The following is a 25,198-nucleotide window of genomic DNA, read 5'->3' as shown; positions in this document are numbered from 1 at the left end:
CCACCCCCCTGCCATAGGCAGGGGCACCTTCCAGTATCCCAAATTGCTCCAAGCCCCGTCCAACCTGGCCTTGGACACTTCCAGGGATGGGGCAGCCACAGCTTCTCTGGGCAACATTTTAGGCAATTTTATGCTTCATCTGGTGATGGCACTGTTGTTTGAGGGTGCACATGTTCTATGATGGAGACACGTTCCATGGTTTAGACTGAGGGGTTAATGGTCTTTTCTGTCACCACATTTTTATGGCCTATTTTTAAGAGGAAATATTCTGTTTTGTAATGGTTTTTTCTTGTAGACACTGTGAAAGGACTAGAACTTGTCTTCAGCTCCTGTTAGACAAAGAGGAAATTTTGTTCTTATGGCAAGAAGAGTTTGCCTTTTTTGTTCTGTTATCATCATTGAAACCCACAGTTGTCAGAGTTGTAAGCAGTGGGGTTTAATTTCTGTACTACACGTTGGCTTGTTTTGCTACAGTAAATATAAAAATGTCATGTATAAGAACTCAAATAAGTTTTGACAATATGGTGCATAACTCATTGGAAGCTTTTAAAAGCAGAAATGTTTTCAACCAGACCAGTGCTTTTTGGTTCAGCTCAACAATGGATCTGCCCTATTCAGTGTGGTATTGAGGTTTTTTGCATCATAGATTGACTTGGGTTGGAAAGGGCCTTAGAGATCAGATAGTTACTATTAGATGCCCTCTGTCACTGTTACTGTTCATTTTCCACTAGTTGTCTTTTTTCCTGTGAGTTTTTGTCCCATAAATAAGTCACACCATGGAGAATCTGTGCTGTAGCATCATCCCATACATCTTTCCTACTAGAGGAATTGCTTTGACTTTGATGGGGACTAATTAAATTCCCATATTTTTATGGACATCTCAGAGTGGTTAAAGAAAAGATAGCTGGATTATCTGTGCTTTTTGAAATGAGCCTGTAGGATTTGTTCGGACTTTGATCCTATGTGTATCCTGGAATTTCTTTTTTCTTTCTGTAAGGAAGCTGTCTGGAGTCTTTCCATCGAAGTCCTGTGGCAAACTTCCCAAGAACATACCTGGTTTCGTATGAAGAATCCCATTTTTTAGTTTTATGCAGGGCAAAATGCAATCTCTGCAGCATGGGCCGGGTTTAATAAGGCTCTCTTGCAGCTTCAGGCAGGTTTGGCTGTTCAGCTTATTCCCTGAATTGTTTCCCAAGTCGTGTGCTCACGGATGAGATGGATCCCTTACCTGATGGGACATTTAAAAACACTTCCACGATTTGCTGAGGTGGGGGAACGGGGAGGTGAAGGAATGGAGTCTGTGCTAGATCCGAGCCCACACTGCTGCGGTCTTGGCAGGCCCCTTGCTCTCATGTGGAATTCGCTGCTGCAGTGGTGCATTGCAGGAAATAGATAAAAACCCACATTTAGTTTTATGCAGGGCAATATATCCAGGGAAAGAGCCATGCATTTGAACCTAATAAGGCTCTCTTGCAGCTTCAGGCAGGTTTGGCTGTTCAGCTTATTCCCTGAATTGTTTCCCAAGTCGTGTGCTCACGGATGAGATGGATCCCTTACCTGATGGGACATTTAAAAACACTTCCACGATTTGCTGAGGTGGGGGAACGGGGAGGTGAAGGAATGGATTCTGTGCTAGATCCGAGCCCACACTGCTGCGGTCTTGGCAGGCCCCTTGCTCTCATGTGGAATTCGCTGCTGCAGTGGTGCATTGCAGGAAATAGATAAAAATCAACACATACAAGGTATCAGTGCAATATATATATATCCAGGGAAAGAGCCATGCATTTGAACCTTAAGCAGCTTATGTGTTTTCACAAGGCAAATAGCCTTCCCACTCTTAAAAGGATCTTACTATAGGACATACTTTAGTTTGAATAAGATCCATTATTTAAACGGTATAAAAACACAATAGGCCCTTAAATGCATCTTTTATAGAGTACTCGAGAAATCATTTAGGTTTGTAAATGCTGGTGGTGGGGATGAGCACCTACTAAAGGAGAAGCAAATAAGCACTCTCAGCATAGTCATTTGAATTCCAGAGAATTGCTTTGTTCTTGTTGAAATACAACTTTTTACTACTGTGGCTGTATATGGGAAAAGCAAAATTACGTTTTTAGAGTATCCTCCTATTTTCTCCTCTAACTCACATTGTCTGTCTTTTAAATTGTGCAGCTCTTCCTCCCAAGTTTCATTTCAGCCTTGAACCTGTTGTGGAATTTCGTGTAAAACAAAAATCGAAAAAAAATTAAAAAAAATTAATCTGATTTACTATTCATCTCTTGACATGACCCATCATCCACAGTAAGGAGAGCAGGGATGAAATCTGGAGAGAGAGTTGGAGTGATACCTACTCTGTATTTCTGTTTCACTACAAGGTCTAATTCTGTAGTTGTAGATTGACTTGCAGTGCTCTCTTGAGAAGAGCTCTTGAACCAAAGTTATGTTTTCAGAGCTTGGATAGACTTTGGCTACCACATGATTCTCATTTAATAACATGTCTTCGTTTCAGAGTGAATGCAGAAAAACGTGCTCAAAATTGTCCATCCGTACAATCCCTCTCTGAAAGGAGAAAGTTTCCTCAAGTTGCTTTCTAGCATGTTCAGTTCCTCTTTCACAGTTTTTTCACTTTCAGGCAGAAGTAGGGCTCACTGGAATCAGCAGCAAGCTGCTCACATGGTCATAATGGTATATTTTTATTTACTCCATTTGAGAACTGTGATGTTATTTAACAACTTGGGCTATTTCATCTTTAATTATAAATTGTGATATATGTCTCCAAACTTCAAACAGATGGTCAGAGCCAAGTGTCCTGTTCAGACTTGGAGAGCAGTGTAGATAGACATCTTCTCTCTGCCTTTTTTTTTTGGGCTGCTGCTGTCTAAACAAACACTTAGAATAACCCAGTTTAAGAAGTTACCTGCACTTGGCTTTGGGTTTGTTTTTTTTTTTTTAAGGTGACTTTCTGAACACTTAATTCTGTACCTAATGCACAGTTTTGCTTGTGCTAATAAAAGCTTTACTAATACTCCTTAGTGGGTCTGAAAATAAAATTGACAATATTGAGGGCATGTTCTTTTAAAAACATAATTGACATTTCTAATCGGACAGTATCATAATTAAGACTCGGTTGCAGGAAGTGAGTGAACAATACCTAAGTTGATTTTTTTAATTATTTAAAGCTGATGTGTCAGAGCAGTGCACTGACTCAGAGTCACTCTGAATCATCCTATCAGCGTGTGGAGGAGTGATTTATATACCATACCATGGAGAACTGGAGAATCAATTACCTCTTTTTGTTTCTTCAAACCTGAGAGCATGGCTTTGAAGTTTTAATTATTTCAGTTTCTGGAATATCCCCTCCCCTGTGCTGATGGCTGATGGATTTGTGGCAGACCAGCCTCAGGAAGTAAATGTAGAATAACGAGTGATGGAAGTGTTGTGAGACAGATTTGACCTAAATTTGTTACTCTTGAGGTACAAAGTACTCGAGAGTAATAAATCCTGTCAGCTGTGCTTTAATACTGACTTTCTCCTCCCACAAGGCAGAAGAAACTCCACTGTTGAAATAGCCATGGGGTCTCCACCTTGAGCAGGGAAAGAAGCAGTGGTGGGTTATGTGATCTTTTGTGATTCTGTCCTTTCTTCTTCTGAAAAATAGGCTAAGGGAAGCACACTGTTCATCACTCAACGTGAGCTGCTGTGGCTGCTTTACATCTGGACAAGAATTGGTTGCAACAGGAATGGATAAGAATTAAAATAAAACTCTGTGCCCAGGCTGTGATCTAAACACAGCAAGGGGAATGGAAGAGGCAAAATGAACAGAGGGGATTGACTGTACCTGAAATGTGAATATTAAGGCCTGGAACTCTGAATGTGTGAGGGAATGGTTAAGTTTTCCTTCAGTGTCTTGATCTTGGCCCAGTGAGGGAATTTGCACTTCATATCTGAAAAGTTTCAGTTTTGGACTCTTCTGGTTTAGGTACAGACATGCAGGCAGAGTTCCCCACATGCAGCTGTATGCTCTGGGTAGGCATATTTAGAGCTGCCCAATGAACACCTTCTTCTGTGTAGACTGAGATTAAAGCTCTTTCTGAAGAGTTAGGCGTGGTTTAGAGCTGAAAAATTAAATGTACCCACCAAAAACTTTAAGTCATGATTATACCATATTAAAAAAAAAACAAAACCAAACCAACTTTCTCTTCTTGTTTCTGATGTGTCTAAACTTCCTTTTACACAAAAGCTTGCTTTAAAAAGTGAGGAAATAGAATCAGATTTGTATTGGGAAGCTTTTTCTTTTTAATATTGTGAATTTGTACCTGATCAGACACTTGCAGGGATCCATAACTAGTGTGTTTGTTTTAAGACTACCTTAAGAATCTGCTTCTTTTGATTACTTGTGAACTTGTACAGTGTGGCAACACCTTCCTTATGATCTTTTAACCTCCCAAGCCTCCCACTGTCTTGTTAGTGTTACCTAGATCATCTTTTCCCCTGAACCTTTGTGGTGAATGTGGTTTGCAGACTGTGAAAGGTAGGAGGTCTCCAGCTTATGAGCTTGTAGCTAAAAACTGCTCTGTTCTGAAAGTGCTTTGATATATTTAGTGTGAGCATAAGAGGCAGGACTCCAAAGTACCACAGTGGAAAACTTGTAAAAAGTTTTTTTTTCTTCTCATGTACGATCAAATAAAAGTTGAGCTTCTAAAGCTACTTCTAAAATAGCTGGAAATATGGGGGGATAGTTTGCAGTAGCTCAGGTCACTGGATTCCTCTTACTTTCTCTGCACTGTTTGCTTTGTAGGGATAGTTTATTTCCATTGCCTTTCCTTGGTTGGAGGAGCCAGAGGTTGAAACAGGTTTGTGGGGGTTTGGAGCAACTGATGCTCCTGCCCAGTGTGACCTCCTTGCTTTAGGTGGAGCCTGAGCTGGCCCAGGACAGGAGGGCAGGAGCTGTTGGACAGGGAAGTGCGAGGCCGAAACACCAGCGGGATGTGTTCATTTTCCCCACTGCTGTTTTGGTGGAAGGATGGTAAAATAGTAATAAGCTGTACTGACAATTTGGGAAGACTTGGAGTGTCAGCAGTCTGGTTTTTGACCTACTGATGCCTGCTGCTTTGTTTTTTAACTCATTTCATCATGGCTGTTAACAGCATGAAGAGCAGTGTTTTAGGGGTGGACTCCTGACTTGTCTTACAGGCGATGACAACTAATTCCCTCGTGTGTGTTGTGCACTAGTGTTTACACCCTCATTTGCTGGGCTGTGTAAACCTTCTTTATAGAGGGTACAGAACTGCTGCTGGGGGTCTGGGCCTGTGACTTACCCCTGGTAGCAATAAAGGAGGTCAGTAGAGGGAATTGGGATATCTAATATCAGATATCAGTTGGACTTGATGAGCCTTGTGGGTCCCTTCCAACTCCGCAGATTCTGTGATGTTGTTCATTCCCTCAGAACTATCAGAAGTGCCATTCTTTCCATTTTTCTATCATTTAAAAAGCTGATTTTCGTCTTCCAGAAAGGAAATGCTCAGGGCCTCTTCTGGTTTCTGTGTGTGGTTTGTTGGAATATCAGAGCAAAATTAAAGGGTATAGGTTCAGTATGGACTGAAGGAAGGCTGGCTGGGGACATAAAGTGAGGGATAGAGTGTGTGGGGAGAGAGAATAGGGTGAAAGATGGAGAGTGGGGTACTTGAGGGTGAGAAGAATACAGGAGAGAAGGGAGTAGAGAGCAGAATAATAATGGGAGAGGGTGTGGAGGAAGAGAGAGACTACATTTATGACTTAGGATAAGGAAAGGATGTTCTTGCATCTTCGAGGACATACCACAGAGAAGGAATGACTGAGAAGTTGATTCTGCAGCTGAGATGCTGCCTGACTTCCCTAAAGCGTCCAGACCCGTAAGAAAGACCCAACTTGCATTTTAAAAAGTTATCTTGTTTTAAAGCAAGCTTGTGACTTTGTGGATCCAAGTAATTCCGATTACTCATTTGCAGTATTCTGTTTCATCTTAGATTGTAGCCTCAAGAGATGTGAGCAGGGGTGGGAGTATTATGAAACAAAGTAATTTGATTATTTGGGATGGGGTGGGAGAGTGGCAGCTTTGTTTTAACTTAGCAAATTGTTTAAAAGCACGGACAGATGAAAAGGAGACAGCTAATCTGGTTAAGAATAGCCACGATGCCTTTTGATATTGATTTCTTTCCTCACTCTGTCGTCTTTTAACCTCATTTTCTTACAGTTTTAGAAAAACCATCTTGAGCCATACTGAACAAATAGAGGATATGGATAAAATAGCTTCCTTTAAAGAAGTGATTGAACTTCTTTTTAACTTACCACTAGATTTCTTTTTTTTTTTGTGTTCTTCAGTTTATCTTAATTTTTCCTTGCAATAAAAACTCTTAAGATATGAATTTTCTGCCTTTCAGCCTAAAATGATCTGCTTTTACATGCTTGTTATGTCATCTGTTTACAATACATTTAATGCTAAAAGATTTATTTTTAGCTGGCTCAGTAAAATAGCTGGTTGCAGGAGTTGTTGTTGTCATAGCAGCAATCTTAACAGATAGGCTGATCCTATTTAGCTTTTGCAGCCAAAGAGCGGCCGTTAGGCAACAGTTTGACAGTTCTGCAGCATTTTTCTAAAGATGGAAATTGTGGTGGTGGTGAATTTTTTTTGGCCCTACTTTAAAATATTTCTTTCTGTAGGTGTGTGGAGTTCGATTCAACATTTTCCCCTAACAACTTAGGAGAACTTTGAATACACAACATGTGAGATTTCAGGATTTAAGTCTTAATTTGTAGAAGCTTTAAAATAATTTACATGGTGCAACATATTGCAAGCTGCTTTGATTTTTTTTTTTTTTTTTAAAAGCCAGAAGTATTCTGAGAGAAAAATGCCAGACTAGAGAACAGGATTGTGCATCATTTATTCTGCACTAATTTTAAGTCGTGGCAGACTGGGCAAATATTACTGAAGAAGTTTGTGGGCTGTTTTTGATGAAATGCACTGCCTGGGTTAGATGATAGCTTAGGATTTTAGTGATTTAATTCTTATTTTTAATATGAAGAGAAAAGGGTTACTTCTGTATTGACAAGCAAAGAAATAGTAATTTCAGATTAGTCTGTAAAATGAGGTGTATCTCTATATGTTCTCTGTAGCTCTGAGCTGTTACAGAAGTTCAGTTACTCTTAAACATATGTCTGAATGCAACTAATTTTGTCTGAGATGAAAAATGAATTTACTGTGAATGAATTTCTCCTGTCTGTATCTTCCAGTCAGATGGTATTGGACCTGAATTATTGTTATTGGTGTGGTTGAGCAAAAGACTTATCCTCAACCTCTCTCCAATCTTTTGCTAGACAGAGTACTTTTAAAAATAATTTGTTGAAGTACCTGAGTTTAATGCTGGGAGAAGGGTTTGGGTGTGGTTGGCTTAGGGTGCTTCAAATACGATATAGAGTCAGAAAGTGTATTTAACCTTCTAATTACTTTTTTGTTCTTAAGGCCTACTTGTTAAAATGTATTGTTATCACAGACCGACACGTCAGGCACATGTGCTTATAAATTTCCAGTGAATCACAGCAACTTTCATCACCCACCTCCCCAGTCTGGGTTGTTTTGGGGAATTGTCAGCACGTCGTGTTCCTCTCCTGGTTCAAAGCCAGTCTGAGAGGGGCAAAGGCGACTTCTGTAACTCTGACTGGTGTGGATTTGATGCTGTGCCACTGTTTTGTGGACCAGTGTGGAGTAACCTAATGGCTGGATCTGGCAGCATTTCCCAGCAGATAAATGGAATGTCCTATACCCACGTGCATTTTACTGTTCAAGTTGTGTCACAGCTTTTGAGTGGATCGAGGAGGTCGGTGCTGTGAAAACAGTTCTTGCTGTGGTTCCACCACCCAAGTTCCTGCCTCGTCACCCCTTTTCCCTCCCTGCTGGGTGGCTTTCCCTGGGCTCTGGTGTTCATCTGAATCTTCTCCATCTCCCCAGTCCCCCTAAATTTGCTAACTTGACCAAAGCTTAGTGTGAGTCTGTCTTTACCTCCCAGGTTGGCAGCTGAACCAGCTCAGCCAAGGGACCCATTGCTGCAGGGTAGGGACTGTGAGTGGGGGACAATTCCGAAGACCTGAGCAAGAGCAGGTGGATCCAGACCTCACTCCCCTGGTTATCAGCATCCTGGTGGGATTTTATCCCATGCTACACTAGCCATAGTGCCCAGAGGTTTTGTACCAGCAGGAATGTCTGTGTGGCACAGGATGAGCTTGGTGGAGGAGCTGGAACAGTTTAATCGCGGAGGAGCAGCAGGTTCATTTCACACACATCTTTCTCCTGGCTTGTACGTGGCTTTGCAGGTCATTCTGCTGATACATGGTTGGTGTGGGAGCAGGAATGCCCATGTGGAGTGAGGACACAGTAGAATTATTGGTGTATTTTAGCAGCAGTGCCTGCTAACCCTGCTTGAAGTGTTCATTAACTACAGGCTGAGAGCTGCGAGCGAGTTGACTGTCGTCTGCTCCTAATGAGTTCCCTATCAAGGTTTGGGAATGTTTTGGACAAAGGGAAGAGTTTTTTCTTTTGATATGTCCAATTGGTGGTTTTCTCATGTGGGGATAATAACTGTTTCCCTGCTGGTCCGCAGCGTTCCGAAGGCACCGAGTGAAAGGTGGCAGGGAGATCTGCGTCCAGAGAGCGCGACTGGGAAATGAGTTTCTGTCACTCACATTCTGTGTCTGTTTTGCCATTTCAGGCAAAGTCGTGCATTTGTCATATGTGTGGTGCCCACCTGAACAGACTCCACTCTTGCCTCTACTGTGTCTTCTTTGGCTGTTTTACAAAGAAACATATTCACGAGCACGCGAAGACAAAGCGACACAATTTAGGTAAGTTCTCACCCTGCTGAACCCGCTGGTGCTTTGTAAGTCCCTGTGTTATCCCTGTCAGCCCAGTTCCAGGCCAATAAGGTGACATTTCCTTGTAGCTACCTTGTTGGGCAGGGAGATAATTTTATTGGTGCTTTGGGTTAGTTCAGTGGCGTTATTTTAAACTTGGTGCATGAGCTTTTATTGCATCACTGTTAAGTTTTTGTTCACAGCTTAAAACCTGAGTTTTTACTCTTTAGTACCTTTTATTTATGAATTAACATCATGGATAGGGAAAATTAGTAAAAATGTGAGGAGGCAGAGGGTTGGGGTTTTTTTTCTTTAGGTGTTAAAAATGATGGGTTTAGTGCCTGGAACTAGAACATTTATTTCAGTAAACTTCATTTTCAGGAGGTCATGTTCACTTTTTTTCTTGCTGAGGAAAAAACAGTCATTCTGATCACAAAGAAGACTAATCAAGTAGCAATCAGAATTATTTAAACTTCTGAAGTTTTGGAGTTTTGTTGAGGTTTTTTTCCTTCATTTTTCTGTGTTGTCTTTTTTCCAGTGGGGTCAATAACCTAAGTAATAAGAAAGCAGTTTAATTGATATGGAGTACCTTTCCCTCAACCATCTCAAACTTTGGTAAATGCCAGCAAGTTCTTCTGTTCTGTCAGCTTTGGTGCTGCCTAACGTTCAAAACCAAAAGCATTCAGTTTTGTTTTAAATTACCTATTGTCTATAGTTTAGAACATTTTAGAGTTATAATGCAAAATCCTGATAATTTTATCTTAAAATTCCGGTTGCATCAATATGGATGTGCACAATTTTGCTTGGTGTGCAACTAAATTTTTCTTCAAATTAAAGTACATTATTGTTTGTAGTGATATAAGAAACAGGAAAAAAAAAAGGCATTACATCATGACATAAATTTTCTTTTGACCAGTGTGGCCACCATTCTTAATTTAAGTTATCCTAAGTGCTTATGGAACAAACTGCCTTTATTTTCCATGAAGACAGAGATGCTCCAGAAGGCCAACAGTGCTGTCTGTGTACTCTGTGCTTAAGAAATGGGCGTGTAAATTTACTATTTATGGAAAAGATGATTTAAACCAGCAGATCGTTATAGTTTCTTCCTCCATATGTGTCGAGAAAGAAAAAAATTAGGCTCCATAGTGGTATAGTTTAAATTTGTGAATGTCTTGAAAAACAGAATACTGGAAATATTTTCCAGTACTGAATGTCCATAATGGTGTGGCTGGGAGCACTGGGGCTGTTCAGCTCCCAGGAGAGGTGGCTCAGGGAACCTCAGCAGTGGGGCAAATATCTGAAAGAGTGGTTAAAAAAGGTGGGGTCGGGCTCTTTTTAGCAATGTCTGGTGATTGTACAAGAGGCAGTGAGGACAAAATGAAATACTGGAGACTCTGTCTGATCATCACACGACATGTTTTTACTGTGAGGGTGAGCAAGGGCTGGAGCAAGTTGCCCCAAGAGGTTGTGGAGCGTCGATCCTTGAATATTATTTGGAAGCTGGACGTGGGCCTGGGCAGCCTGCTCTGGATGGCCCTGCTGGAGCAGGGGCTGGACAAGGTGACATCAAAGGTCCCTGCCAACCTCAGCTGTTCTTTCAAAACTGAGAAAAACCAACCCAACCCTGTATGGCATCTTTTTATAGCTTTTCTGAGAGTTTAATTTCAAAGAGCTTTAAAAGTCAGTTCATTAGAGGAAATTATTTTGGAAGCTTTACCAACGCAGAAGTTCAAATTACTCGAGGTAAACTCGATGGATTTCTGGTAAAGGGCCATATATATATATACACATGTATATATAAAACAACCCTTTGTGCTAATGTAAGTTTATGGCCAGATTTAAGGTTTAAAAAAATACTGTGCTAAATTGAGACTGTTGACAGTATTTGCCTGTTTGTCTGTGGACACTTTGTAAACGCTGTAATATTTTTACCACTAAACTTACCATATTTATGGAGAACCTTTTAAAAAAAGCTTTATAGTTGCCCGTGTCGTCAGCTGCTGTTTATGTATTTGGGAAGCTTAAATTCAAGTTAATTTGTGTGCAAGGTAGAATTTACTGTTGTCTGCTGTAGTGAATTATCTTCTGTTTCTTTAAAGGAAACCAAAACTGGGCAGAGGAGGGAGGTTCTGTGAAGATGCTCTTGCTTAAGGATTGTTGTAGTTATTGTCATGGCACTAGACAATTAGGACTGTGTCAGATAAGGTAGTTCCCAAAAGGAATAGTCTTTACATAAAAAGGGCAAGAGTTAATTATACAAGCCAAAGTGTAGAATACAATACTGTGTTATCCCAGAAAGGATTCTTTTGCAGCTAAATATAACTTACTTGGTGCACAAATACACATGATGTGAAGGTTGTACACGTTGACTGATTTCTAGTTTTGGAGCTTCCTTTTTATCTTCTTTTTTTTTTTTAATATATGTTTTGGTGTTTAATTTCCAGCTGCATGTGAAATGAGCTGTAAAAATATTTCTGTCGTTTTGCTAGTGCTTTTGGTTGCTTCTCCTGCAGCAATTTTAGTTGGGGAAATAACATCTGATGGGCAAAAACAAGTTAAGTGCTTTGAAATTTCAAAATGAACAGGAATTATTTTAAAGCACTTGGTGACTTTTTGCTGAGCCAACATCAATCTCCATGGAGACAAGCAGGAGCTCCACACTTGATCACAGTTGTAAGAAATGCCAGAGATTTCAGCTGTAACAGCTGTCTGAGCATGGAAGTGGTGTGTTTGCAGCTCTCTGCTATATGTTCCAGGAGGCTTCAGCATCATATTCCAGACTGTTTTTAAAGTACATCCCTTGTTTTCTCTGCATCCCTGAACAATCTAAATTAGACACTCCCACTCTGACCTTACAGTGATACCTGTGCTCTGCCTCTGCCTTCCTGTTCAGTGTATATTAATCATATTGTGCTTAATGTGTTCCTTGAGTTGTGGATGTGGGTGACAGGGAGGTGAAGTAAGATCCATCTACAGGAGCTGCTTTTTTTAATCTCTGCATTGCACAGTCTCTGTTAGTCAATCACTGGGATAGGCTGATATTCCCACTGGGCTCTGTTTCTTTTGTGTGGAATTGTGAAACAGTGAGGAAAAAATCCTTATGGAGCTCTTCTGGGATTCCTGATCTTTTTGATGCTGTCAGATGTTTCCTTTTCCCCACGTGTAGGATCCTGAACTATTTTTAGCTTTTCTTACTGAAACTCTTTTATGATTCTCAACATCCTCTTCATATTTTAGTTCTAATGTGTCCATCTGTGGTGACTACTCTGGATTTAGGCAGTTTGCTATACTAATGACTTGTATTCTTAGTTAATATTTCCATGACTTCTGTTTTGTGGTTCTTAATATGCTGTTCAACACTGAGCTGATGTTGTTACTTAGGAGTTAAACTCAGTGGCTCCAAAACTTCTTCTCCAAGTGGTAATTGCTGCTTGTCTCCTACCTAATTGACAGTGATTGGAGTTCCACTCTTGCTGGTGTTGCCTATTTGCTAAATAACTTGAAATCCTTCTGGAGGTTTTTTAATTACTCTGACTGAATGTGTGCCACCAGCATACTCTGTCATCTTCCTAGGTAATCCTTCCAAATCAGGTTCAGCATCTGGGGAATCTGCTGGTGATTTCTGTCCTTGTAAAAATTGATGGTCTCTTCCTTCCTTATCTCTTCTACAGCTGCTCAATGAAGGAAAATACACAGTAACTTAGTCCCAGAGTAGCAGGAGCAGGAAGATGACTGTGAACAGTAGCTCTAAAAGAGAAGAGAGGTTGGTGCTATAAAGTTCATCTCAAAACCGTAGCAGTGATTTTTTTTATCAGTTTTCCTGGTTGGGACTGTAAAATCCTGGGCAGGCACCAAATGATGTTTTAGTGTTCTCTCTGAGTGAATATTTTCTGTTACATAATGATGAAAAATTTTTTGGGGTGGGGGGAGAATATCACATGAGAAAACAGAATTGATGATTTTGAGAGTGGATTATTTATGTACCTTTCTTGGGAGTTTTCCTCTACTTTTTATATATATATATATATATATATACACACACACACACACACTTAGCTGCAAGAAAAGTCACTGGTATAAGGTTTAGGAAAGTCTGTTTCAGATAACCATTCTGGGTTAGATTAGTTAATTATGATATCAAAGCTCTCTGTAGAGCTATTTAAACTCCTGGTGAGGAGGCAACTCATGCATGTCCATGCTGTGCTTGTCTTTGTTAGAGATGCACTTTTAACACGTGAATAATGTCTCTGAAACAGCACCTGATGCAGGTTTGGGTTGGATCTTGGTCTGCTCTAAGGCCTCGTTCTGGAGTTCAAGAGCAGAGGAAGGTGAATTAGCAGGGCTGAGGTTCAGTGGTTTAAAGACTAAACCAGAAATGGTTGGAAGACTGAAGTACCATTCCATTTTTAAGTTCACTTCAAAGTTACTCCTGTTAGAGTACATTCATTATTTATTAGATCACAAACTATTTGTTGAGGAACTGTTTTCTCTAAGTATATGCTCATGTGAGATTCAGTCCAATAAATACATTTGTGATAAGAGGAACTGGGTGGGTGGGCCTGATTAATAATGCTCATAGATTAGGTTGAGGATTTTTGGTACCATTTGAAAAGCTTCTACTTCCTCTAGAAAACAAATAACTAGTTTTTTTCATCTGATTCAGAGGAAACATGACAGAAAAGCTGGTTTCTATACTTAAAGTTGGTCAAAGGAAAAAAATCTGGTTACTGCTGTTGGTGCATACCTGTCTGCTGAAATTTAATATGTAGAAACAGAACACCTCTGTAAAGGAATGACAGTAAAATTTGTTTAGTTTTCATTTGAGTTGGAAGGTATTGACTATAGTGTTGATTCTGCCAGTTCTTTTGTAAACAGCAAAGACTTTCATTACACTGTGGGGAAGGGGCAGTTAAAGCTGGGCCCAGCACAGTGTGTTGCTGTGCTGGACTAGCAGTTTGGTTTTTCTGTTCATACCTAGGCTCAGAGAGGGGTAGAAAAGGTCATCTGGGCATTTTACCAGCCTCTTGATTTGACTTCCAATGCTTTACTTGGTGATGATGGTGTGGAGAAAAGTCTGTTGAGGAGATGAATGTGAATGGAAAACAGCACACAGTGTTCTGTACTTTTGTCAGAGATGCATTGTGTCAGACTAATATGTCTTATTTTGTAACATAACTGATTTTCTTACAAAACAGGAAATACACTGAATCTAATTTGTCTGGATCTAGTGAAGAATTTGACATTTTGACCCCCTGGAAATTATTACTTGAGGTAGAAGGGACAGGGATTGATCCAAGAATTGTGGTGCATAAGAGGCAGGATAAAGGGAGGTTGATGATGAATTATCTGAAAGCAGAGTGTGTAAAACACACAGACTTTACTAGCAGAACCAGTCTTGGTTTGCTGCTGTTTTCTGGTAATTGAGGAGAAGGAATTGTGTCTGTGTGTGAAATTCCTGATGGTCACAAAGTTCAGAGGTGTTAGTTACACTGAGGAGGAGGGCTGGGTAGCCCTGTGAATTAAGTAACTTCATTGACAGCAGCAATACAAGTGAGATGAAATTCGATAGCAGAAGGTATTGTACTTCAACATAATATCCTTGTCAACTGGAGGATGATTGATTGGAAGAGGAGGAAAAGGAGGAAGGCATTTTGGATATACAGGTCAGTCACAGGGTATGTCTTTAAACCTCCTTATAGCCATTAACAGTATCTGCTGGTCTGGGATATATTGTGAAAAGCATTGCAGGGCAATTCTCATCTGCTTATGTGAGGCACATTCCAGTGTGGCATTCCTGTGCCTTAGCACAGTCTGGCTTTGAGCCAGGCTAAACTTGTAAGGAGGCAGCAGGATTGTTCACTGAAGTTGTCTTCTGGTGGGTGCAGGTATTGATGAACTCCTGCCAGCCATCCCTCAAAAGCTCCTTTTAGCATCAGAAATGATTCCCAAAGAGTTCTCTGTACACCTGGAATGTTCTTAGCCCTCAGAAAGCCAACCTGCTGAATGTTTACCTGTGTACTGCCAGCTCTGCATGTATCTGCTTGCCTCAGAACCAGCTACAAACTGCTTTGCAGTTCTGGATCTTACTGCTGCTTTTATTGAAAATAGTGTTTCTGAGGTAAATCTCCACTACTGATCAAATGAGAATATACAGATGAGTGTAAGAAGTTTGTACCATATCATGTGAAGCAGCTCCAGACTTGGTGGTTGTGATTTGGGGATTCTGCCCACAGTTTAACAATTTCTCTCCTTTAAACCTGAATAATATTTTGTGGGATCAAAAAGAGGTGCTTACACAGGAGGATTTTATTCTTTTCAGTTTTCAAAGGTTTGCTGCAAACAAGGGAACTGTGGAAGGTTGTAGGGTCAGAGAAGGGGAGGAAGAAGTCTGACAAAAGATAAAATATATTTTATAATAGGGCAACTTTAGTATAGGAATGCTACAGCCTCCTCTTTAGCATACTGGATGCATGGACACATATGTAGATTGTGTGTGTGTGTGTACAATACATATATTTCTGAATGAGGTCAAGGAGCTGGAATTTAATATTCTGCACATAACAAATTAACGTAAAATGGTTTGACACGCTGTGGTTCCCCTAAATTAACAGTTAAAAGCATTTTTATATTTTTTATATTTAGATTCCATAGGGATATTGGACGTTTTTCCTTCATCTTACCTTTCCTGGCTTGAATTAACGTGGAGATGTAGGATGATACTCTAAACCATCACGGAGGCAAGTGTACAGCACAGAGACTGCCCATTTGGCTCCTTGTTTCAAGTGCTTTTGCAGAATAGTGTTGGGTGCTTGCCATGTTTGGATTGCAGGCAAATCAAGTTTAAACATTAAAATTCTAGATCCGTATGGGGCCAATAGGCATCTTGGAGACTGCAGGGCACAACCCACAAAAACACTTAGTTGAAGTACTTACAGAATAGAATGGTTTTATCTCGAGTATTAGGAGAAAATACCCTTTATCTTAGATACTGAATGTGAGAGGGAAGGATAATGCTTAACTATGGCCATAATTTTTAATGTATATTAAAAGATCAGGTATGTGAGGCTGCATCTTTGGTAACAAAAGGAAATTTGGGGTTGGTTTTTGTTTGATTCCCCCCTCCCCGACAGTAAAAATCTGCAGTTCTCAGTGGTTGGATCACCATTTAGCAGGATTAGCCCTTCTTCCACCCCTTTTCCTCCCTTCTTACCAGTTAAGGAATTGTGACCTGTGGTGCAGATTCCAGGTGCCAGGGAAGCCTGAGGAAGGCAATTGGGTCCCTGCTTTGTGCTAATAGATCAGATACAAGAACCAGTGGAGAGCTGGCTGAAGTTTAGCAAATCACTTCTTGGGAACTTGAGCCAATTAGCTGGAATGGGTTTAATGATTAACACTTAAGGTGAGAAATCAGGGTGTGTGATTTAGCTTAGGATGTTGGATTAGAATAGTCTCAAAGAATTACCAATTTAGCCTCCTTTGTTATAGAAGCTGAACAAAATATGGGTGACTTGCATAGAACACAAGAGTGTGTTGATTTGAGGTTGATAATATGCCAAGACTGAGTCACAGAAATTCACAGTGGAATTCATTTCAATATAGGTAAAAACTGACCTGAATTCTGAGTTGCTGCTGGATGTTTTATTCTACTTGAGTGCAACCAGTGGTCCAAGGGAGGTGATACCAAAACATGATTCACAAATACCTTGTATCTGATGGAATGCTGCCATACATTATGGTGAAGTATCCCACCTCCAACTGATGAAAGTCAGTTCTGTTCACCTGAACATACAAGTTTTTTACCTGGATAAGATATGTTATGTTCCCATTATCTCTGGTCTCTTAACATTTTCACAAGGACATCAATGGATATATTTGGCAAAATAAACCACTTGGACTTAAATAAAACATTTGGCTCCTGGATGGAGAGTTTAAAGACCTTTTGCTGCCAGATTTAAACTTTCACCTCTGAGGTGTTGTCTTTCAAAACTTACTGTCACTTGTACCAGTTGATAAAGTTGCTCTCATTCCTGCATGGTCATCTGTGATGCCTCCTTGTTTCTCCAGGCTGATAGCTTTGATTTTAAATGAAAAGTGGAACATATTTTCATTCCTCTCTTGTGTTGCAGTTGCTTAGAATTTTGTATGTGAAGAGGTAGGAGGAGATTGGACTTTAAAGGAAGGACAGCCTGTTGTCAGCATAGAAGATATAAAAGCAAAGAAACACGTTACATTCCAAGATGTCTTTTCATTCTTAAATTGCTTTGCCTGTGATCCCCAAATAGGTATTTTGAATTCCTGAAACAGGAATCTAGATTGATCAAATTTCATAAAATGACACTGTGATTCTTTTAAATTTACTTTGGTTCTTCCCTACGAGAGAAAATAGTATATTTCTACTGAATGCATATTTTATTTTTCCAGGGTAATCAATTCTGTATGTGTATTAAGCTTAAACTGAAGTTGAGTGATTTCATCCCCCTGTACCTTCCTGAGAAGGGTGTTAGGAAAAGAAGATACTGGAAAGTAGGAGTAGCAGCCTTTTTGGAGGAGCCTCCTGAAAGAGATGTTCATTGTAGGAATGTGGGGTATCATGGCAGAGTTTGCAGTGATTAATCTGAAACATCTGGGCATAGTTTTTAGGTTGGTATTTCCCAAACTTTTTATGAATTTGAGGCGTTTTTTGTTAGTTTTGTGATCCCAAATACGAGCACAAATGTGCATTCTCACACTTCACTGTCATAGTGTTTTTTACAGAATTTTCTGACCAGGTGATTCAGTTTGGGATAGAACTTCATGGCAATGTAGTTTAAATAAAAAAAAAAGTTTTAGCCTGTTGCTAACAGTGAGATCCCCCAATCCTTTGAGGGGAGAAGTTTTGTGTGGATTTTTGTCCTTTTGGTGTGGTGTAACTTAGTGCAAAGGAATTGTTCTTGGAAGACTTTCTGTCAGTAAGACAGTCCCTTCACTGCCTCCTCCATTCTTCTTCACCTCAAGATGACCAGAATAAGAAAGTTGAAGTGTATTTCAAGGGAAAAGAAATCAAATTATACTAGTCTGACACAATTAACTTGCAAGCTTTCCTAGTGGACTCTTTTCCTGAGCAGCCACTTTCTGGCTTTCGTGAGAAACTCCCGCCCTTCCTTCGTGCTGTGACCAGGCCTGTGTGGCTGCCTTGTCACTGGTGCTTGAGGTAATTTGTCCAAACCCCACTGCAGTCATTAAAAAGACATTCCAAGTGTTGGCATATATACAACTGTATTGTTCCCATAAGTGTGCTGGAGAGAGGATATTTCCTCAAGAGCCCTTAATCAGGCGCGGGACAATTACGGCTTTGACTGCGCCGGTGTTTCTGTTAAACCTTGTGGTTCTTTGCACCAGAAATTCCTCCTGCTCTGAACAAATGGTTTGTGGAAGGAGGTCTCTTGCTGGTTTTGGTCTTGACATCTCTACTTCATTGCTCATGCATGTAAATCCAGAAAGAAAAGGAAAAGGAATCCTCGGAGCACAGCCGTGCCTGTGTGTTCTGATTGAAACTATTAGTGCTCACAGCGTATTTATTTACTATTCTGCCAGCCCTGTTCTATTATTTGGAGGGGGGGGAGCTGTTTGTAGGCTCTTTTAAAAAAATGCATGGAGAATAATATTTGATTTTGTGTTTTAAGACCAGTACTTTGGAGTTTCAGCAAGTTTTTTGTAGAAAACTGTGCAGAACTGGTAATGCAATAGATAATGGAGTAAATGTTGTAGAACTGTAATACTCTGTAGCTTGTGATATATCACCCCCTCAGTTGTGTAGTGTTTTTTTACTGATCTCCACCACAGCTCAGTGTTGTCTCCTTTTGGGATATTCTGCTAAAGGAGTTAATATTAAGTCCTCTGGGTATCAAGGTGAAAATTGTGGTGTTGGAACATTACACAAGATAATGAAAATCCTGGTTTTGTGACTTTACATGAGATATTGCAAACAGTTTTATGCTCTTCCCTAAACTGAGTGTGGTCCAAACAGGCAAAACAAAAGAATGAAACACATAAGCAAGGTGAAAAACCTGTTTAAAATCATTGTTACTTATTGCATAATATGAGAATTAGCAAGCGATTTGACATAATCATTAAAAAAGTGATTTTGAAAGAGGAGAAGGAGGGGGAAAAAAAAAGGTTGCACAGGAGTAAAGGAGAGAGGGGTAGCAAGTTGTGAGGGGGTGGAGGCTGTGAAGGATGGAGGAGATGGGGTTACAAAGGAACTTTACCAAACCTCACCACGAGCACTGTCCCACTAGCAGGGCAGCACAGGGACTTCACCTGTGTTTGCCTGCTGAGCTCCACGGCAGAATTCCTGCTGCTTGGAATGTGCTTTGGCTTATTTAGCACTTCAGAGCAATTCAGTGCTGTTTCTTACAGGCCACCTAATGTGGGAATGGTTTCCTGTGTTTAAAACAAATTTCCACTGTAGTGAGATTATTTTAATAATGCTGTTTATCTAGGAATAAGAGGAATGTGGAACAAAAGTAAATGGAGGCTGTGCACTTGGGGGAGAATGGTGATGTGTTTCTCAGCTGTTTGCTGGTGCAGATTGTATTGTAGTAGCTGGCTAAGGATTTGTTAGTGCCCACCGGTTGTTTGTTGGTTTTTGTTTTTTTAATTGTGGCTTTTTTCCATAACTCTGTAGTGAAAATCAGCATTTTGCTGTGATTGGTTTTTGCACTTATTTCTTCCATGATGTGTGTTGGAGCAAAATGACATTTCTCAGTTAGGTGATTTATTTTGTTTCTTAACTTTCTTTTGTTTAGGGTGGTGTAAGAAAAGTATTTTTAACATTGGTCATTGTTCATTTGTCCATTCTAAAAGGGTGAGTGAAATGAGAAATTAGAGAGAAGTAACCTGTGGAATGAACTATTCTGGAAAACCATTCCCCTGGACAAGTGTCTTTGAGTTTTCAGTACTGTCTTGTGTTTGAGCCTTCATTTGGATTTTGAATAGTTGCTTTCTAGTTATTCTAATGGCTTTAAAGAGAAATTACTGAAGTTTTAGGATAAGACAGCTCAAACTTGCATATCAAATCTTCCATTACTAGTTCTGCATGTTGTGGTTCAGTCACTGTCGTGATGGCTCTTGGTTACTTATGTGTTTGAAAGGTAAATTGTGAATTACAAACAACTTGAAGGCAGATGATGCTTTGTTGTCCTGCACAGTTTTCTTGCTGTGCCAGAAGCAATTGAATAACTCGTAACAAAACTGGAAAAATGTCTGGGGTTTTCTCTCCTTTTTTTTTTCTCCACCCCCCCTTTCCAGATTCTAAGGTACAGATTTTTCTCTTTTTGTGGACTGCTTAGAAGAAAGAATGCCTGACTTGGAAGCCTGCTTTAAAATGCCTTCTGGTTTATGAACTCACATCTTTTTCCCTCCTCCCCGACTTCCCTTCTGTTTTGCAGCCATAGACCTTTTGTATGGGGGTATATACTGCTTTATGTGTCAAGATTACATATACGACAAAGACATGGAACAAATTGCCAAAGAAGAACAACGAAAAGCTTGGAAATTACAAGGTTTGGTTTTCCTGCCTGAATTTCTTGTTTCTGTTTTTAATCATACCTGTCCCTCCCATTTGTCAGTGGCAAAAAACAGTAAGGGGAAGAAAGAGCTCTTTAGAGATAGTAGTGCAGGCCTTGGGAGAGAGATGTTAGATGTTACTTTCCAGGAGTCAGACTGTGGGTTTAACATGTGCACCACACCTAATTGTAGCAAAAATACCTTTATTTTTAATTGCAAAAAAAAAAATAAAATTCTAACATTAATCCTGCAAAACTTGCATAAAATCAAGAGTCAGATCTGTATTAGGTAGCAAATGTAACAGTCTGCTCCTTTAGGCTTATTTACGTGATACAGGCAATAAATCTGTTCCCCTCACATGAAATGCCACCCTTGTGTGTGATTTTTTTTTTTTTTTTTAATTTTTTTTTTAATAGAACTTGCCAGCTTTACTTACACACCTGTGCTTTCATGGTACACGCACAGTGTCTATGTAGAAGTATTTACACACAAATATATGTACACACATTTGTTTTATTCAGTTTGCTTTCCCTAATTTTTTCTTTTTTAGCCTTCACCCCAACAGTGGTTTCTCACTACCAGTGTACAATGACAGGTAAGAGGCGTGGGCTGGCGACGCACCTCACTAACAAGCGTCCCTTTGCTGATTATCCTGCCATTTTAGACATGAATCACAGTTAAAAATGCCAGTTTTATCGTGCAAATCATTTTCCTTTTGTTTGGATGTGTTCCAGTGATTGAATAATTGCAGCAGACTTGATTTCATGTGCCCTTTCCTTGGTAGAACTACTACAAAACAAACCTTTTCTCCTTTTTTGTTTGTTTGTTTGTTTGTTTGTTTGTTTGGAAAGGGGGTATCATTTATGCTAAACTGAGTAGTTTGTAAGCATCAGTTCTAAAAGCTTGTCATCTTCCATTTCCAGTGGCCTCTGGGGGGATGTTTTCTTAAAGTGGGAAAGTCTGTATTTGAAGACAGATGACTTCTGTCTGGTGATGTCTCCTACGGAATCCATGGCATCCTGTTTCAATGTGACAGCCTTAGTCAGGGCTGATATGACTTCAAACCATTCTTAACCTCATTTCCAATTTTAAAAATAGCAGCCAACATCGTATTAAGGAGAGCTTTCCTGATGGCCTGTCGAAAGATAGCTGCCTTACCTTGCTTCCTGCTGCACCTCCCTCTTTTGAGGGAACTGAGCCAGAGGAAAGGAGAATAGTGAGGCTGCCACTGAGTCCTAGAACAAATACACCTTAAAATGCTTTAGCACAAAGCAGTAGTTTTCAGAGCAAGACAAAATGGAAACATGTTTCTAAACCTTTCATTTAGGCTCAGCATCGCTTCTGGAAACTCCTTCCAACCCTTCAAACTGTTGTAACTGCAACAACATAACACATCTTCAGGATTCTATAGAAGAGGAAGCCCCACCAGTTCCTTACTTTTAAATATGCAAATTTAAAGACTTAATTTTTTAGTTATTTTGTCCTTAGCAATTAATGTTTGTGTCTTCTGGACTGAGATGCAGGCAGTTTGTCCTGCAGTGGCCATCAGCCTGTAGCTTAAATTCCAGGGTAATTAGAGCTACAAGATTGTTCATCTGGTCATCTTGGACCACAGAGTTGTGCAGAGGAGGTTGAAGAGTCACCAGGAGGAACTGCCAGGCAGGAAACCTCCTCTGTACAGGTTAACTGACTCATGAATGGCATATTCACATATATACAACATATGTGTATGTTTGTATGTATAAAAATATGTATAAATATGTATAAATATGCACATGGCATCTTCTGGCCCTGCAGAACAAATCTCTGGTGACCAATGAAGACATAAAGTGAAGGAATAGACAACACCACTTTAAATTCCCAGAGTATGCAGTATAGATATTTTTTTTTTAAAGTCATAGCACAGGTTCTTCTGTTTTGTGGCTTTTCACTGTGAAATCATGTGTGTTTCCTCACAAATTTATGTAAGGAATGAGAAGGGGAGACACATGAGAGAGCTAATGGAGAATTATGTCTTGGTTTTTTCCATCTTTCTCCATTGCTTCTACCCATCCCCTCCCTCCCTCATGTTATCTGAAAGATATAAAGAGGGATGGAAACCCTTCTTTCTCCAGATTGAATGTCAAGATGAGTACAAACCCCAAACTCAGTGTCTTGGGTTTATATTTCTACCACAGTTAATTTACCTCAGAGCATGTTGCCAACGAAGAACTTCAGAAGTGAATCCAGTCTGCAAAAACTGAGATTGGCTTAAAAACTGAAGAGCAAATGCAGTATATTTTCAAATTTCTATCCACAGTGCTTGAAGGGTGCTAGTTTATACTTCAGTAGATGCTCACATAACAACATGATGCCTGGAGAAAAAAAACTTTTAAGAAAACCCCCAAATAATCACGAGATTCATTTCATACTCTTGTAGTATTAACTCCCAGTGTGATGAGTTCACGTGTCCGCCTGTAGTTCAGGGTTACACGATGTAACTCTGAACAAGTTGCAACTTGACCATTATTTTTCCTCTGGTATTGAATATTCTCTAATAATGAGGGAGGTGAGAATACACAGAGCCCTTCGTTCTAGTTAATGTTTGAATTTTTGGGAGGGGAAAAGAGGAATTTGCTGAAGTTTAACAAAGTAAACAATGATTACTTGCAAAATTGTAACTTCTATAAACCAGAGCCTTTATTGCCTTTTCCTTTACTCATCCCTATGTCCCTGATGAAGTCTCTGAGAAATGCCAATTTGAGTATTTCACCTAATAAAATAATTCCTTAGATGGAGAATTCACATGCTTACTTTAATCTTTGGCTATTTTATAGCATCATTCTAAAAAGTACTAATTTTCACTTCTCTAACGCTGTTTTTCTTTAATTGTAAATGGTGACCTGTGCATGGTTTGCAAATCTTTGTTTAAGGTAGTTTATATTGGAGTTTTTGGCATGCTTGTGAGTGTTATTAAACCTTTTATTAAACCTTTTTCGGTTTTTTTGTGTTTTGGTTGTTTTTAATTTTTAAACATCAAACCATTCCTAATAAATGGTTCTGTCTTTTTTCCCAAATTTTCAAGAGTAGTAAAACCTCAGTATTACTTTCAAATTATACAGCTGGAAGAAAACACTTTTTAATTTTTGTATCTGACTTAACTTGTGCTTTTTTCTAATGAAAGGCTTCTGCAAGAATGTTTTCTCTCTGGTTTTGCTCTGTGCCATTAACTGTACATGGTTTTCTGTTTGCTTTCATTTCTTTTTAACTGAACAATACTTGATTCTCCCAGAACCTTTCAGAGTGATCCAGTATGTCATGTTTAACCTTACTTAGGGTTGCTCTTGTGAAATGCTTTGGTCCCCATCCTCTATAACCATTTAAGCTCTATAATTATATATATATATATAAAAATATATATGAATAGTCCTGCTGACATATGTGGACCTATTGCATGGCTAAAGTTGAGCGCACATGTGTTTCCAGGTATGAATTTTGTTATATTTGATTTAAACCAGGATTTATATATATATCCAAGGGGGTTTTTTTTAAATTTTATCATGAGAGTTCATTGCAACATCACGTGATCCTGATTGTGTTTGGCCGTGTTTTAACTATGGAGAACCCAAACACAAGAGTTTACAGCTGCCCAGTGCAACTGCTGGTACTAACAAGGTGTTGAAAGTTATTTCCATAAATTCCTAAGGGAGCATTTTAAATCTGGTTGCTGGAGGCATCAAATACCAAACCAGTTGGAAGCCAGTGTTGTGTCCTGTGTGAACTGTCCATATGTGCGTCTCCAAAGGGTCTCCCACGCGTTGCCTCTGCAAACCTACAGTGTGTTCAAAGCTTTGCAGCTCTGTCATCTCATCAGTCTCTCAGTCATTCCCTGCCTTTTCTGTTTTCCTGGGTGTGTGGCTTGATGCTGAACCTTGGATAAAAGAAAGGGACTGCATGATTCTGGTATTCTCCCTTACGCTCCTTGAATAATCTGTTGTTGAATCAAATAAAGTGAGAGACGGGTGCATTTGTGTAAATAAGAATTCTCTAGTCCTCAAGAATCCAAAAATGAGACCTTCTCTTAGTAGAAGCTGGAGGGTCAGTAGTAACTATGAACTGAACATTTTTGGGAGGGTAGCTTCTGACAAGCATAGCAATTTCTGAAAATGAAGATCAAAGAGCTATTAAAATTTAATGTATATTATGCAGAATGTGTAAGCCTCCAGCTATATTTTTCTACTCTCCTTCTTTTCATATATATGATTTATAATTTATTTTCTGTAGCACAGCACTGTTTCTGCTCCATGCACTGTGTGAAAAATAACTCTTAATTGACTTTAATCCTCAGTTTTAGAATAGATTGCTTGTCATCTTATTATTCTTTATTTTCAATGCCAAGATGCCTTTGTGACTCAGAATAATTGACCTTGCATGGTAATTTCTGTGCTACATAAAATGCTGCAGCAGTACTTGGCTGGTCAGCACGTGAGTCTTCACTGTTGTGTTTTTCTTGTATCAGGTTTACACCGAACACAACTCTCTGCTTATTTCAAATCTGTTCTCTGTGCTGCTTACCTGACTCATTTCTACTGCACTTTCCTTTGAACAAAAACAATGTATTGGAAATAGTGTTGATGTTTAAAGAGAATAATGACAGATTTTTAGCTGCAGTTCATGAGAAAGAGTAGTTTAATATTTGGAGAGTTTTGGCTGGTTGGTGGAGGGAGGGTGGTGTCTAAACCTGCTACTAATTGCATTTTTAGGAGATGCCATATGTCAGTAAAGCAAA

The 25,198-nt window shown here is 39.6% G+C and overlaps 1 protein-coding gene across 3 annotated transcripts in view; it reads left to right on the top strand.

The window, feature by feature from the left end:
- Positions 1-25,198, top strand: part of USP22 (ubiquitin specific peptidase 22) — a 97,048-nt gene that overhangs the window by 25,278 nt on the left and 46,572 nt on the right. Inside the window, exons 1-4 of one of the 3 annotated variants that reach the window (XM_027743018.2) lie at positions 8,789-8,874; positions 12,555-12,646; positions 20,313-20,426; positions 20,981-21,025. In XM_027743018.2, coding sequence (XP_027598819.1) covers positions 20,348-20,426; positions 20,981-21,025 — 124 coding nt within the window. In that variant the 5' untranslated portion in view covers positions 8,789-8,874; positions 12,555-12,646; positions 20,313-20,347. Of the gene's footprint in view, positions 1-8,741; positions 8,875-12,554; positions 12,647-20,312; positions 20,427-20,980; positions 21,026-25,198 lie in introns of those variants that run through there. The other 2 variants (XM_027743016.2, XM_027743017.2) reach the window with 2 other exon arrangements.

The sequence above is a fragment of the Pipra filicauda genome, unplaced genomic scaffold (assembly GCF_003945595.2).
Source record: "Pipra filicauda isolate LSUMZ 115617 unplaced genomic scaffold, ASM394559v2 scaffold226_size1812527_pilon, whole genome shotgun sequence".
In the NCBI taxonomy this organism is placed as follows: domain Eukaryota; kingdom Metazoa; phylum Chordata; class Aves; order Passeriformes; family Pipridae; genus Pipra; species Pipra filicauda.
The sequence above is the reverse complement of the archived record's forward strand: the minus strand, read 5'-3'. Positions and strand labels throughout refer to the sequence as shown.